Source organism: Tachypleus tridentatus, chromosome 6 (assembly GCF_004210375.1).
Source record: "Tachypleus tridentatus isolate NWPU-2018 chromosome 6, ASM421037v1, whole genome shotgun sequence".
NCBI classification, from domain to species: Eukaryota; Metazoa; Arthropoda; class Merostomata; order Xiphosura; family Limulidae; genus Tachypleus; species Tachypleus tridentatus.
The window spans coordinates 82,346,962-82,364,437 of NC_134830.1; the positions used below are offsets into that span (position 1 = coordinate 82,346,962).

Sequence of the window (17,476 nt, forward strand, 5' to 3'; positions counted from 1 at the left end):
TTCATAACAGTGTAGTTATACGAGGTCTATTACAGTAAATAGTCTTCTTTCTTTTGGATGAACTTCAGAAAGCCATTTTTGTCTGTTATTTCAATTAAACAACTTGCGATAGGAGTTGAAAAGCGTCCTACATTGTTTATAGAATGGAAGATACCCTTAAATGGGTCGATTGTCCCTTGGGGTTATGTCACACCTCCGGGGAAGAACAGCAGTTGTAAAGACGTGTGATGAATCACAGACAAATTTTGGATTTTGTAAGTTATGTTTGTCTTCAATATGGCTAGCAGTTTCGAATGCAATCCTTCGACCAGCAGTTTATACAGTAACTTTTGGTTTAGTGATGATGAATTGTTGCTGTATAGAGCTACGCTTATTTAGTGTTTCAGGACAGTGATGAAGAGTGAATGGATTTGCGCAAATAATGTTTGTTTTTTAACTTCGCGCAAAGCTACACGAGGGCTATTTATCGCTTATGGATGAATCAAGAGTGCACAGATATCGTTCATCATGACTGTAAAGTATTTGGTTTAGAATAAGTCTTCTTTAGTCCTTTTGATATTTTATATACTTTCTTGTTTCCGTTGCAACATTCTTCTATTCATTTTGAGTTATACGTAATCTCAGAGTGAGTTATTTCCTTGATGATTATTACATACATCCTTTACAATAGCTAGAAACCTGAATAGAAGAAAAGTATGAGTAATTCCTAAATTACTTTTAGATACACTGACTTTGAACAGGTAAGCTAAATAAATTACAAAAACACAGTAAATTTAAGATATGTCAAAAACAGAAAATTATTTTAAACATACACAACGTGCGAAAATAATATAACACAAAATTAAAACATGATATTCTTGTTTTCACAAAAGAAAATGTTTTGGGAGTTCTCTACATCTGGCCAGTTTTCTATGTTTGGTACTTAGAAACTCTCTGAGTACTGAAAATAGAAAAAAAAAAAAAGACAAAATGAGAAAGACATGAATCAGATCAGAACAATGTTATACACAACTTTAACTCAAGAGTAAAGTTCTCAATGTGTTACTTAACACTAAAGGATTATAAACCAGCTTGAAATATGAATGATCTATCCAGAAAGAATTAATAGATCGAGCAAGATAAACCTTTACCAAACCATAATTGTGTCACATAACTTTTATCTAAGCAAGAAGATTAAGAAGTAATTATAAGACAAGTCATCCGATGGTACAGTGGTAAGTTTACAGACATACAACTCTAAAATCCTAGGTTCAACTCGGAGCGTTAATAAATCCATTTTCTAAAAAAAACAAAAAACTATCCAACTACACCCAAAAATGCTTTCAAATCATTTATCTGAATAAAAATATATTATTTAGTACTTACAGAAAGTTACAGTTAGCAATTATTTCACTTATTTGATTACACATTGCTGAAATGACATTTATAATTTGAGAATCGCTTGGGAAATCATGTTATAGTGCTTGTACTTGAACGCTGCACCTTTGGGCTTTACTGTGCCGTTTGTTTCACAAAATATTGAAAAGAATGATTTCTTACATATGATTCCAATCTCGTCTTTTAGAATATAACAATATTATCAAGTCTATTGTTTTATGTTTTGCTGTCAATTCAATAATATATATCTGTGACGGATTTATTCTATCAAAACTTTTACATGTTCTACAGTAATTCATCTACGCTGAATCCGAAAACGATATCGATTTTTCTCCACCATGTACAGATTTTTCACAAAACGAAAAAGTGGCTTTAGATAAGTGAATCATCTTTATTAAAATCGGATCACATATTGTGTTGTTTAAAATGTTGACAACCACTGGCTATAGATTTCTCTAAACCAATCTAGACGTGAGAGTCTTATCCATCGTTCTGGAACCCAAACATAACAAACATATTAATAAAAAATATCCGTTGTGATAAACAAAATAATAATATGAATTAAGCAAGAGTGTTTTTAAAAATATATTAGTTTCGAAATCTGAGCAGCTGAATTATTGAAAATCCGTTATTAAAACCAAAATAAATTTTATAGTTTCCATTCATAGAACTTTGTGACTTGACACTGAAACTTCTGTTATAACAAGATGCTGTGAAATAATACTAAGCAAATATATAACCACACATTTTGACAAAGTTTTCATGGACTCTCTACTGTGCATTTAAGTTGATCAATGACAAAACCCATTGGAAATGCATCAGTGGATTTGGTTTCTTTGTTATCTTATAAAAACAAGCTGATTTTGAGGAGTAGTTTAAAGTTTGTAAACCGTTTAGTTTTCATTAAATTGCAGTCTATTTCGTAATATTGCCAATCGTATCATAAAACATTCCCAGTTTAATCATAATATATTTGTTGGTCACAGATTATTACTTAGCGTATTGTCTAGGATCTGATCATTATAAATAATATAGTTTGAATATTATATTTGATTAACTATGGTCTTTATTAAATATAAGTGTCTTGTTCTAATCAGTGTAAGTAGGTTTCTTGAATCAGAATTTAATAGCAATTACCATGTCAAAATCTGTTAAATGTAATGCAATTACCTTCTTATTAATCATTTAGCACTGTGTACATATACAAAATGTCACTATGCATGTACATTCACTTACATTTTTTGTATAACGCTAATAGTTTAAAATATCTCTTCATATGCCTACAACAAAAGTTTACAGTTGTGGCATTGGGAATCCGTAGTGATCCTAAACATGCATTACCATATACTGAATTCTTTGAAAATCAAGCTACGTATATACAAAAAATATTTATATCCGTTTAACATAACTATTTGTAGAACGATAGCAAGAATTCTAAGATAAATTTATATTAGAGTTGGATGCACAACTAATGATCATTTTCGTGATTGTTGAAACCAAAGGCCTATTGGTTGTTTTACTGGTTCGCATCCCGTTATACCCAAAAATGAAAGTAGTAAACTCGCTTTCCTCATTTTCAGTAGTAGGTGTATTATAATAGTAGAAGTAAATCCACTTTAAATCTAAAAAGATTAGCCTAAGATTAAGTGTAGGCTGTGTTACTGTATAAACAAATAAGATATCATTCAACTAATTTTTCGGAATTCACAAGTAATAGTGATAAAATTGCGAACTTTATAGTATTATATTTTGACAACATCAAAACAGTTTATTATATCGTTTTTAACATTTTCGTAAAAAACCTATAAAGGGGCTATCAGCGCACAATTAAATTTTGAATTGAGAGAAAAAGATGGCATACCAATTGCACCTTACGCCAAATCTCTTAAATAAAACAAAATTTCCATGACAAAATATTAGAGTAATTATTGTAAGAAAGGAAAGTGAATCCGAGAGATCATGCTTTGCGTCTCACTGCCGCAACAACGTACTTTGCAGTTTCTGTTCATGAGTGCAGTAAAGCATCGACAGTCAAATCCCAATGTAGTAACTGTTGACATGAATGCCGTGGGTAGCTGTCTGTAGGTTCAACATTGGGACACATATCTTCAGGTAGGTTTACTGTAGCTTTAAATTAGAACAGCTATCTCCAGAGAGGCTTTGTGTAGCATTGCGTTAAAATTCTAAACAAACAAAGTTATATTTCTTGAGTGTTGAAACTCAATAATGATGTCGTACCCATAATATCACGGCAAGAAACTGCTGTCTTAAATGGGAGCTTTTTATTTAGACGTTCGTATTGTTAACGAAATCTTGTGACGTACCCAGATTTACTTCTATATAATCTGATCAAAAAATTCCACATGTGCAAGTCAAGCTATAACAAAAGGACTAACGACATGAGAGTGTGATATCCAAAAACTTCAACTTTTAGTAAGCAATAAAACTTGTAAATATGTAATATAAAAAGTGGATAAATTAAACATAAAAAACTGTGGCAAATCTGTTTTTTTACAATGATATAATAATATGTTTCAATTACAGCAATAAACAAGGGCAAATTAAAAGTAGATAAGTGGAGTTCCTGTGCCATCTAAGGGTAAATGAATTTCAAATATGCAAAGTGAAAATAACTTTTCCTTTATCTGCCTTTCCATCAGTATATAGGGTTTCTTCGCCTTTAAAACACGACTCAAAGATGCTCAAAATGATTACAAAATGCTTAAGAAGGATATCGTCAAATCTCAAATTCAATTATACGAGTTTTCTAGTCATTTTCACAATTTTTCGTTCCCTTATAAACAATGAAATATCTTTTATATGCTTTAAAAACATATTTCTCAGTTAAATTTTTTAATAAATCTCTCAGGTTAATATATCTCATCCATTAACACAACTATAAGTATTTCGCCAAATTGAGTTCATTTAGAAGGCATATTGTCGAAAATATTTCGAATTTGTAAGTGTACATCACTGTAAATATCATCTGGAGGCTATACAGATAGCACTATCTTGTCATTTTCTCAGCTGTAGCAAACAAATTTTTGTTGGGTTGAAATTAAATTATGAAACTTTCCTCCATTTTTAACTTAAAATAAATACATTACTGTAGTGTTCCAAATCCTACAACAATTTTCAAATACAGATCTTCATTGAGCAACGTGTTTATTTACCTGAAATCAGAATAAGTCATCCATTTAATAAAAACAAAAATATTATAACTTAATGCACATCATAAACTTTCTGGATCACTGATACTAAAATTTAATTTTTGTCAGAATGTATTCTATAAGTGAATTATTTACCAAATTTTTTACCTTGTATGGTCAGTTGGTTAGAGCGCTTGACTAGCAATCTGAAGGTCGCCTGTTTGAATCTCAGTCTCACCAAACATGCTCGCCCTTTCAGGCGAGGGACGTTATTATGTGATTGTCAATCTCACCATTAATTAGTGAAAAAGTATCCCAAGAGATGGTGGTGGGTGTAGATGATAATAACATATTAATAACTGGTGCAATCAACTCCCAAGTGATTTCTGTCTGATTTATCATATACTTTTATTTGATTAATTATGCAAATTATGATTACGATTGTGGTCTGTTGTGGTAATCATCTATTTCATTTTACCAGTCACTTTGTTTCCAATGTATTGATAATCATGTTCTCCAATTTTCACTTTCATAGTTGCGACGTTTCCAAGTAATGAAACTGCTAAATGACTGAAAGACTACTTTAAAGTGCATAAACACTAAAATATACTTGCCTTAAACTATAGTAAAGATTACACAATCACTATTCTCATGGTAAATCGAAAACAACACTTACTACGGCTTTAGTAAAACAATATTTTACAGTTATTCCATCAACTTGATTATAAAGCTCTATTCAATGAACAAAATGTAATTTTGTTATTAAATTACAAAAATTAATACGCTTGGGTGTAATGTGATTGTACGTTTCAAGTTCTATAGTTAATTTGAAAATGACTAAAATATGTATGCTATGTGTATCGAAAGGGACACAAATGTTCACATTTTGTTTTTTGCCTGTGAATTACGGTAGTACTAGAAGCTAAGAATGTTATTAGTTTAAAATTATATTCGAAATTTCAAAAGGAGAAAAGTGCCACACATTCGTTTTTTTAATGAGCTGTTTTACGGTAAATTATATCAGTTTTGTTTCAAAATGTAAATTTACATAGTGCAATAAGATAGTGTTTTAAAGAGATAAAGATACGGAGTTAAACAGATTCAGAATATTATTTATTATTTTATCTTCTACGTCTTTACAGTCCATACTCTGCCATATAATTTGTCAGCATAGTTTTGCTTGTGTGGAAGAAAAAGATTGCAGTTAAAAAAAAAAAATTTAATTGATTAAATTGAACGTCATAGGACTTGCTTTTCCCTTAATATAAAGCCAGCATATAAGTGAGCGACTATTAATAACCTTGCCAGGCCCTGAGAGAATAGGAATTCCCCAGAAGGAGCATCAGCTACTGTCGAAATAAACATGTCAGTACTTACATCTCCCTGGGGGATTATAGCTTCTTCCTATTCAAGCTAACTGGTGAGAGTACACTTGCATATAACCACGTTGTTCATTACGAGCGCACGTTCACAATGGCTTTATAATCTCTTTTCCATCTAGTTGAAATACCTTCGTATTCAACTGTTAAAGGGGTTTCAATAGTCTCAGACTGTTCCCTCTGGGATGGATTCACATGTTTCAGCTAATTGAGATTTATAAAGGAAGCTTCTAGAATGAATCCATTCAATCTACAGCTTTGACACATGTCGCAATACCTCCAGGAATACTTGCAAAAAATTAAAAATAAACTTGAAAAGCTTATCTCTGAACTGTTTCAGTTATTTATCATGCACAAACAGACATGAATTTACAAGAACTGCCTACGTATCCTTTACTAATACATTTATTAAAGCTACAAATGGCGACCTCGAGGGATATGAAGCAAAGGATGAATTTCTTGTTACCTCTTTACTTTGTAAGACTTTTCATGCGTCATATCTGGCGGCTTTAATATGTGCAATACAGATATGTAACTATGAGAGCAGGATTTAGATAGAAACAGTTAAGAAAGAACCTTACAATGAATGTTTTATTCCAAAATTTTATATTTTGTGCTCTAGCTATGAGAAGTTTTAAATTGCGTTGCAGAAATAAAATATATAAATTCAGTGGATGAAGTACTTTGTGAAAGCAAGATTGTTTTTTGTTTTGAAATTTCACGCAAAGGTACACGAAGGCTATCTGCGCTAGCCGTCGTGTAGTTTAGCAGTGTAAAACTAGAGTGAAAGCAGCTAGTCATCATCACTAACATCAACTCTTGGGCTACTCTTTCACCAATGAATGGTGGATTGACCGTAACCTTATATTGTTTCCAGGGCTAAAATGGCGAGCGTGTTTGGTTTATTTCAAGTTTGGGATTCGAGAGAAGTGAAAAACAATTTAGGTATGACAACACAACATACGTTACTTTTACGAAGTTATATTGCTAAAATCTGGGGTTCGATTCCCCACAGTAAATGACCAAGTGTGGTTTTTCTCTCGAAGAGTGTGTGTGTTTTTTATTATAGCAAAGCCACGTTGGGCTATCTGTTGAGGTCACGTAGTGGAATCGAATCCCTGATCTTAGCGTTGTAAATCTAGCGGGAGACTTCTCTCAGAGAATCCATTCACAAGTACTTCGGTTTGAGAGCGGTAAACTTAGAGACTTTCAACGTTAAAATGTGGAGTTAGATCCACTTGGTAAACACAGCAGGTAGTTCAATGTGGCTGTGCTCTGAAACGAACAAAGAAAATTACAAACGAGGCATAACAAAAATTATAAAGTATAAATTTCAAACTAAATAAAAGTTTCAAATTCGAAAAAAACAATATGAAAATGAGTTAAATATTTTAAGTAAGAAAACTTAATAAATTTTAAAAGTCCTTTTAATTTGCCTCTGAAAAGAAATATATACCTTTTGAAAGCACTCTAGTTATTGGGTTTTGATCAATTTATATCAAGAATTCTTGAACCTACGTGTTTTTTTGAGATCACGAATGTTTTAAAACAATGATAATCTATAAAAGAACTATTCATCTTGATTAAATGTCTTTACTACTAGAAAATAATTATATATATGTATTTCTAATTAGACTATAGAGTAACTGATAATGATTTATTAATTAAATAACAAAATTTCATGCTCAAGTTTTATCAAACTTTTTTAAACTCTAAGAATACATCAGAGGTAAGCATTCTCTGGAGGGATAGCGGTAAGATTACGGACTTACAATGTTATAATCCGAGATTCATTTTCCCTCATGAACAGAGTGCAAATAGCGAATTGTAAAGTTCTGCACGAAGAAGACAACAACATCAATCAGAGGTAAAGTGTTTATGATAAAAATGAATATAATGGCTTGAATACTTTATTTTACTATTAACTGTATTTATTGAGTTAAACTTCATAAGTATGCTATTTTTATTTATTTTGTATACATGTGTGTATTTTGTTGTAGCAAAGCAACATCGTGCTATCTGCTGAATCCATCGAGGGGAATCGAACTCCTTATTTTGGCGTTGTAAATCCTTAGACTTAACGCTCTACCAACGGGGGGCTTGCATAAGTGTATCATTTGGTTTTGAATTAGTGTACAACAAAGTAAACACACTAAGAGCAAGTGAAAAAAATGGCTTCAGCTATTTTCAACTTACAAAGACAAGTCTAGTGGCCTTTAAATAGAACTGTAAAAAGACTTTAGCTTTCAAACAAACCGGTACCATCATAATATTTGTCAAAAGAGTTAAAATTAATGTTGTATAGGTGTGGAGTTCATGAATCCACGTGATGCCATGTTGTGGAACTAGTACGATTAGCATACACGTTAATTTATCAAAAGTGTGGATTTCCAAGTATCAAAATTCTATATTTCAAGATTTATAGAATATAGAATTGCGATTTTAGAGTCTAACCATATGTTTTGGAGGTCACTGAACCCAATGCAAATGTTTCCAAAGCAGACAGATGAATGTTACCTCAGTATACAATGTAACAGATCAAGCTTAAACAGCATGAGAAGTTTTGTCAGATACACACGTTATGTCGTAATGTTTGATTTGCATACAGTCATCCAAGTATTAGCACCTCCTCCCTATAAATGTCATCCAACATACATCTCGATAAAGAACTGCTCACTAGATAAACTTGTTAACAAATTTGATTCACAGATCATATCCAGATTCATTTGATATTTTACAAGTATGTATAGGCAATCTTAAAGCAACAAATTGGAATAAGTTGTATTTATGTATCACATTCAATGGAGAGTTTCTATATCTTCAACTTGGAAATAGTATCTGATGAAATCAAAAAACTTTTACATTGAGCACATAGTTGAAAGATAAGCAAGCACTGTATTTTATTGGTGAAGAGGATAACAAGGTTGAGCACGTCACAAAAGATAATAGTTGGAAGTAGAGACCTTGAGAGCAAATCAAAGGTAAATTGACACTAGGATTTTGTTACATGCTAAAGCTGCTGTATAAAAACAAACAAAGCACATTGTTACAGGAATCGCTGAATTTGATACTTTTGTATAACAGATGTACTGTCAGTGTGTATCAAATATGTTTTCTCAAACAAAAGCATATCAGTCTTATTCGGTAAAGTAACATAATATATGAAATGGAAATCTTGAGAAAAACAGTACAAAATCTTATTGTCACTTTACTTTCTAAATGTTTGTTACACTGTTACCACATGTCGAGTGCAAAATTGACAGTTGCTGTCAAACAGTATGCTGTTTGATGGTGTACAAAGTACAAAGGTTTTAGCATCTAATCAGCCTGCAAAAATAACTGAAAAGAAAACCTCGAATAAAATTTGCTTGGGCTCTTTGCGGGAAGGTAGAATGCAAGTATTTGAAAGCATTAGATATGAATGAGCAAAAATAATGTACTTCCCGCTTAGCTACTTCCAACAGAAGATAACTCTGTGTTACCATGACAAGAGTGTGAAAGATTTCTAATTTTAAATTTTGTTCTATTTCCTTTAAAGTTCATTTAACATTTAACTATTAGCTTTTTGTCAAATATTCATATAATGTTTGAAAAAGCGTTTTAATAAACTCACAAATTTTAGAAAGACAATTTTTTGTATAAAATTTACCCTTCGCTAAACATTTTCAAGCTATCTTATTTATATTTTTATATATTTAACCTTTGAATAACTTTTAAAAGCATTTTACTTAATTGTATTACTAGTCAGTCCAAGTATCCTGAAATAATAAACTATGTTTTATGCAAGTTAAAGGCAACCTGCCAGTTCCTACACATTTAATATGACGAGTCCAGTAATTTCAGTATAACTCCTGTTACTGTATGTCATTTGTTACTACTGATCCAAAGAATAACATCGTCAAAATGTAATGAGATATTACTGTTAGTATTACACTATAGTTCACGAAGCAGACAGCCTATAAAGAGGGAATTATTATTAATTCTTGAGCGACATAAATGGAAGGAATAAAATGTTCTGATATTCCATTTTCTAATTTTCCATCTTTCAAATAATCAAAATATATTTAATTAATATTAGGTGATTTAAGATAATACTATACATTGTGAAAGCTTATCTTCACCTAAAAAAGTAACAATTTATCATTATTTTTGAGGTAATTTAACAAAATAATGAACTGTAGACATATTTTTCTTAAAACACACTCAAAATTCAAGAGTTTATCGTTTTCAAAAAGAGAAAAAGAAAGACAATTTTATATTATTAAAATCAAATAAAAAAACTTTTCAAAAATGAGCTAAACGTGGGAATGAATAATATCAGTAACTGAAAAACAGTGCAGCCAGTATAGTAGGAATAGCATTCAAACAATCCCTACATAATAGTACAGACACGTAAATCTTGTAGAATGTCACCAGACAAAAGTAGGATAAAGTAATCTCAATTGCTATATCATAATTCTATTATTACATTTCTATATCTTAATATAATTGCCATCCCAAATGTATTGTTCACATTGTTATTGAAAGATTTACTTCATTTTTCAAATGACTTCATTTTATACTTCTTTGTTTGTTTTTTAATACAGTGTTTCAATATACGCAGTAAAGTTGTATTTACTATTTATAACCAAGTTGTAAATACAACGAGGCTCCAAGTAATATATATATATATATATATGTATTCTATTATTGGCTAGTAATTTCTGTTTCACCCTGTACTTAAGCTTTTTGAAAGAATACAAAATTTCTATAATGATAACATAGTTTACACTAAAATGAAGATTTTATTATTATTACTACTACGTAGAAAAAATACTTATAAAAGCAGGTACTTTGTTTGAAACTATGACACCTCGTTGAATTTGTTCGACAACATTGTTTTGGTTGTTTTTGAGATGTCTTGTATTGAAAAAAAAGCAGAAGAAGGAAGAACATGAAAATTGAACTTTTTGCTACAATATTTTCAAACATTCCCAGAACTTTTGACTCAGTCATTATATAGACTTTATTATAAAAGGGGACACTGTACAGTATTGTAAATTTCTAATGAAATATTGTGGAGATATTTAAAATAACTTTTTTAATGAACAATACAAGTCATCCCTACATAAAAGGTGCTGCTGTCTTACTTATTACCTTCTCAAGCTATGTCAATGAAACTAAAGATAATAATAGGTTTGTAATTAGAACTTGATGAAATTAGATCCAAGTTTGTTGCTCGTTTTTCATTTTTTGAATGAAGAAAAACAAACTTATTGAATAAGGGAATATAAATAATGTACGTTTTTGAATAAGAGAACGTGAACAAGGAATCAATTCGTTTTTAAGCTTCTCAAAAGTGAAAAACTAACTGGTTATTTTTTAAAAAATAAAATTACATGGACAATGTAGATTAATTGTTTATTCTTCAGCTACAAACTAATGAAAATCAAATCAAGAATTATGTTGTTTTCCAGTGCTTTTCGAATAGCAAAAACAAACTGGTTCCTATTCAGTTTTCAGACACACAGTGGGCTCCATGAGGTCTGACTATTGCGCAAAATCAAATTCCGGATTTTAGCTTTGAAGTCTGTAAACTTGCCGCTAACCTACCAGAGAAGAAACCTGAAATATGTTACTTAAAATAGTATTAACGCATCGATTGTTTTGTAATAACTGTTTATTTATACTTAGGATTACTTGTTTTCTCAAACGTAATTCGCTAAACAGTCGCTAAAAGTATCGATTTTTAATTGTTGATCAATAATAGCGATAGCATTTAAGCAGTAACTTTTATATATTTTGTGTGTTGTTACGTGAAACTAACTTCATAATTTTCTCCCAGACTTGTACGATTATCTTTATTTTGACCAAACCTTTGTTAAATACACATAATTTTTCATTCTCCTCAATAAATTTTCCACTTTTAAAGCTTAAATTGTGTTTAGTTTCAATATTTGAATTTATACTTTCACATATTATTGTTTGTGTTTTATTTTTTCCTTAATAACTTTTTTATTTCTCTTTTCTAGAATTCAATTATTTGTTCCGTTACCTCTCAACTTAAGAATAATTTCATTTCCACTGGTTTGGGTGTGGGTGTGTATTTTTCTTACAACAAAGCTACATAAGACTTTCTGCTGTGTTTACCAAAGAGAACCGAACTCTTGATTTTAGCGTTGTAAATCCATAGACTTACCGCTGTCACAGAGGGGAAACAGCGGTTTGGATAGCCAGAATTAATTTATAACATTATCCTTCTTTATTATTTATTGATTATCTAGCTGTGTTTCGAAACGTATTAGTATTATATTTTGAAATGTATTACTATCAGCTATATAAAAATGAAATCTATTTTCGTTGTGATACTTGTCTTCAAATAATAATTCATTTCTATAATGATATAAAGTTTACCAGACTAGATTCTATTTACTTACATAAAACGAAATTACTAAATAATGAACCACTTGCGTTTGATAGGTCAATAATATGAAATTCATTCATACGAATGTGAGTGTAGTTATGATCATTTCTCAGACCAAAGTTTAATAGTTTTTAATAACTTCGAAAATATTTCATTTATGATGTTATATTTTCTACATTAGAAAAAATTGTGCTTGCTATTAAATTATTACTAATTACTACTTCCATGAATAATTACTTCTTTAAAAATATAATTAAATCAAATAGGCTTTAAGTAAGTAAATTGTAGACAAGAAAAGTCTGTATTATACTGTCCATATTATAGACTAGTAAATTTAATACGTTTTACCTGAATCTTTTATTAACACGTATTAACAGCAGATTAAGTTAATATTTAGAGATAAAATGTTAACAGATTATCAGACGTGCTCGAAGATGAAATATCAAACTTCTGACCATTTATTGAAGCTTACAGAAAAGTATATAAACGATTTAAGTCATAAGCGCTACAAAGATGACGTATTATCGCGAATCGAAAACGTTGATCAAGATTCATTCCGTTTACAATTAAAATATTTTATATGAAGTTATATACAATTAAAAATAAAGCTGATTAACTTAGTGTAAAGACAAAGAAGAGACAAAATAATATAATTGGTTCTTAAGCGTTAAGTTTAATAATAACAATGTTAACAACAGGTTACTGGCATTTGGTATTGAGTGTTTATTAGCTGGTTGGACATGTAGGATTGGTTAATTGAAAAAGGTAGTTTTTGGCATGGACGATTTACAGTTAAATCGGGTAGTGGCTGGCTTGTTTGCCAAGGCGATTAGCTCAGCTGTAAAGGAAGTTTTAAACGAGGACCAGAAAGTAGTGAGGGACAGAAAAACTAAATACAAAAAAGAATAAAAGAGATAAAAGATTAGCAAAGGAGATGAATATAGAGTAATTATAAAGATAAGCTTAATTGTTACTGTTGTAATTCTAGAAGTATAAGATATAAAACGAAAATTAAAACGAAAATGATCCTGATGATAAAAGGTCCTTTGGAATACTAGGTTACAAGCTATTTAATAGAGATGGAGTATTAAAGATGGAGAGGAGTAGCTTTATATTGTAAAATAAGTTACATCGTGTTGAAATTGAGGATACCAAAGATAATAGCAAGGAGATTGATTTAATTTGGGTTTCTATTGCATATAAATGGATTGCATAGTGAATATAAAGAGAAAAAACTTCAGTGAGAATTTGTTCCAAACTGCTAAATGATGTTGATGAAAGTAGTGAGAAACTTTACAATGAAGTCAAAAATTTTATTCTCAGACACATGAGGAAAAAGTTATTGGAAACTGCTCAAAACGGCCTTCTTCACCTATTTGTCAGGGAATCTGTTAGAAATAATGGTATTTTATATTAATTTGTTAACTTCAAATATAGAGATTATCGAGAGAGTGGGCACTGGGGAACATTTGGATGCAAGGTAGTTTCGATGTTATGCTATATAAAGATATAAGAAACAATGATATTTTAGTTACAAAATTCAAAAAAGTCAATTTTAAAAAGGTGAGCAATAAGAATTTGTTTTGAATTGCGCAGCTGAGATATTTGGATACACTGATTAGATGTGGACATTTTTTAAAGATTCAAGGTAAACATATTCCTTATAGAAAGAAAAGGATAGTTGCAGGTAAAACAAAGAGTTAGTTCACAAAGAATTTAGCAGATAAAATTAAAAAAAAAGCATCATAAACTAAAAAAATAAATTAACTGGTATGACAGAAGATTTGGAATATTATAGAAGATCAAAAAAGTTGGTGAAGCAGAAAACTGGGTCATCAAAAATGATGTATGAAAAAAGGTGGGCTGAAAATATAAAAATGAACAGTGAGAATTTGTTTGAATATATTAAAACTAAGCAAAATTTTAAAATGGGGTAGGATTCTTGAGGAATCATAAAGGTAAGCAGTATTTGATGATTATGAGATGACTGGGTTTTTAAATTTTGTTTTTCTTTGGTTTTTACTAATAAAGATGTAATCAATATCCCACATCTTGAAAGCTAATAAGTGGAAAAAGGGATACAAAAGATGACTGAATTAGTTCTCAGAGAGTTAAAAACTGAGAAGTTTAAAAAATAATAAGTGTCCTGGGACAGATCATATTTCCCCAAGAGTTTTGAAGGGAGTTAAAGATTGGATACGTGACTCATTTGCTACTGTTTCCGGAATAGTCCTTGAATAATAAGCAGGCATCATACTGTTAAAAGTTAGCTAATGCAACTTCTCTTTCCAAGGGAATTGATAAAAATTGTCCCAATGATCATAGATTCATTAGTATTATATTAGTTGCGAGAAAGACTGTAGAAACAGTATTTCTGAATTGAAAACACAAATTGTGAAATGCGATTCAATAGATCGCAGCAGCTAAGCACTCTTTCCTGTGTGTCTAAGGTGAGTAGTTTTAGAATTAGTTTTTGACTATTTATGACAGCTTTTGTAGTAAACTTTGCATAGGGGAGTTAGAAATAGTCAAACCTATAAAAAAGATCAGTAAGACGCGCTAACATATGTTTCGTTTTACAAGATTTTCGAATCACCTACTCCAATGAAATATTTAACAATTTTTGAAGTTATGGGTGTTCTAAAGATAGAAGTTTGGTACAGCTGTTAAAAAAGTCACACACTTTGGTGCCTTTTTAAAAATATGTGAGATTCCTACAATAATCTTTAATTCTTTCAAATTAAATATGATATGAATACAGCCGTACAGTTATAGAGCTCTAGCGTTAGCTGACTTTCACGTTGAAAACCTGTTTCGTATATACAAATAAAGTAACATGTCACAAATGTATATGGGGTGGAATTCTAATTAATAGCTAATCAGTGTAATTTATCAACATTTTATTAAATGGTTCGATTATACATGTTCTTCGGGAGATAAGCGCATAGCTGTCTAATGTTTTCTGCACAGAGCAAAGAAGTTCCTGTTTTTGTTTTGTTTTTACTCCTGAAACAAGAGTATTATGTTTATATAAGTATTATTGAATAACCTCTGAGAATAAAATCTCAATAAGATAATTTAACTAGTTTTATTTATATTGATCTGTAAAAAATATTTTTACTGATGTATAGTTTATTATAGTAATTTATTTGGAGTTTTTAAATCTAGATATAATCATAGTACAATTAATAAAGCAAATTAACAAGTAAATTAAAATCATATGATGTGCATTAATTCATTTCATCGTTTAGATACCATCGCTCTTAACGTTATTTTATGTCAAAATCCCAATAACTGTTATAAGCATCGACGAGTTTGGAAAATGCTAATGTTAAATATAGAACAGTAACTATAACCACAGAGAAAGTCAAATGGCTACACTTGGTTATAATATTTTAACGTTGTTTCATTTGAAGATGTGTCCTTCAAATGAACTTTACTCCAGTAATTTTATCAAAGACGAGTTAATTAAAATATAAGCTAATGTTATTGATTCAAGTAAGTGATCAATACCAAAGATTAGAAATCTCAACAAATTTATTTTTTATAAATAAATTGATATTTATTATTTCGGTTTGTTTACAGATTGACTCTTTTATCGTAAAATATACAGCATTCAAAACTGGAAGTTATTTTAATATTCTCTTTATGTTATTAAAATTAATATTAGATACAATATCCATCGAAGGATAAAATTCTGTTGATTTTTATCTTATTCTTACAGTTTATGACAATAAAGTAAGAATAAGAAATAAAAGATAGACAGCTTAGCAACATATATGTAATATTTCAAGCCAAAAATGTTTCAAATAGTATCTTTCCGAAAAGATTTTAATCCTTAATGTGATGTAAGGAATTTCTATTTGTCCTTAACGTTCTATTTATATAGAGTTGAGTATTTAGTTCTGTTATACCTTTTGGTCTGGCTATCAGAATAATTTACAAAAGAATTATTGTATTGGAAGGACTTTAATTTATTTATAGATATTACTTCTAAGTAAATAAAGTAAATCAGTTTCAAAACTTTATAGTTTATTGCCGTGTAGGTCGACAAACATTATTTATGTTATGTTGTTAATGAAAGTTTATGTAATTTAGTCGTTCTAAAGTGTTTTAAACTTAAATTGTATTTAATTTGACCATACGTTGTACAAATAACCAATACTTTCTACCAATCTTTCAAAACACTAAATTAATAAAAAATCTCTAAGAGTTTAATTAAGTCAGTGTTTGGTGAGAAAAAGAGCTTTCAGTGCCTGGAGCCGTAAAAAAGATTTATTTTATTCATTAGATAAATTGCAAAATTTCCAATTCTTTAAGGTTTTTATGTGATAATTTTATGCTTTGAAATTAGGATATTCTCATTCTTTGTGCTTGACATTTTCCCTGCACTTTAATTTGCCTTTTTGTGGCATTTTTAAGTTACTTATTCTTCTAACTTCCTAAATCATTTTCTTTTCCTGCTGCACATAATTTTCAGTCCTCCGGTTGAACAGCGGTATGTCTGTCGACATCTAACACTAGAATCCAAGTTTTAATACCCATGGTATGGACAGATAGTCCATTGTATTATTTGAGCGTAACTTCAAAAGAAAACAAATATAATTTTCAAGTCGGAATGATTAGTTTAGTTCGATATAAGTGCAAATTTATTTGTAACTAGATTTAAAATTTAAAGCCATAATGCAAAACATTTTCAAATACTAGATGTAGTGATTCCCTAAGAGCAAAACAATTAGCGTTTAGATATCTGAATGTGATGTTTAACTATTGTAAGGGATCCTTGTTTCATGGCAACTAAGTTAACATGATTGTGATTATTCGCTAAAAATAAGAAATTGAATTATGCAATTTGAATTACTAACAAATTCTGTTTTGATTTTTTGTCCTCATTCGAACACATATCAGTCAAGCACCTATGATTTTTCTCGAATTGTAATTCCTGAACATGTAATTATGTTCACTGGGTTCACTGAAGTAGGACATCACAATTTGAACTTATTTTTAAAGCCTGTTAACAATTATACAAATTTATCTTCTTCTTAATTACATTCTTGATATTTATACCGCAAACACTGGTTTTACAGATATTAACATTATTGAATTATTGTTATTTTAAGAAACCTGGAGCTTACATTGTACTTGTTACCCTATCTTTAATCGGTTTG

The 17,476-nt window shown here is 30.0% G+C and overlaps 1 protein-coding gene across 2 annotated transcripts in view; it reads right to left on the bottom strand.

The window, feature by feature from the left end:
• Positions 1 to 894: 894 nt before the first annotated feature.
• LOC143252922 (uncharacterized) overlaps positions 895 to 17,476 on the bottom strand; it is a 145,791-nt gene continuing 129,209 nt past the window's right edge. Inside the window, exon 9 of one of the 2 annotated variants that reach the window (XM_076505791.1) lies at positions 895 to 940. In XM_076505791.1, coding sequence (XP_076361906.1) covers positions 910 to 940 — 31 coding nt within the window. In that variant the 3' untranslated portion in view covers positions 895 to 909. The remainder of the gene's footprint in view (positions 941 to 17,476) is intronic. The other variant, XM_076505793.1, reaches the window with a different exon arrangement.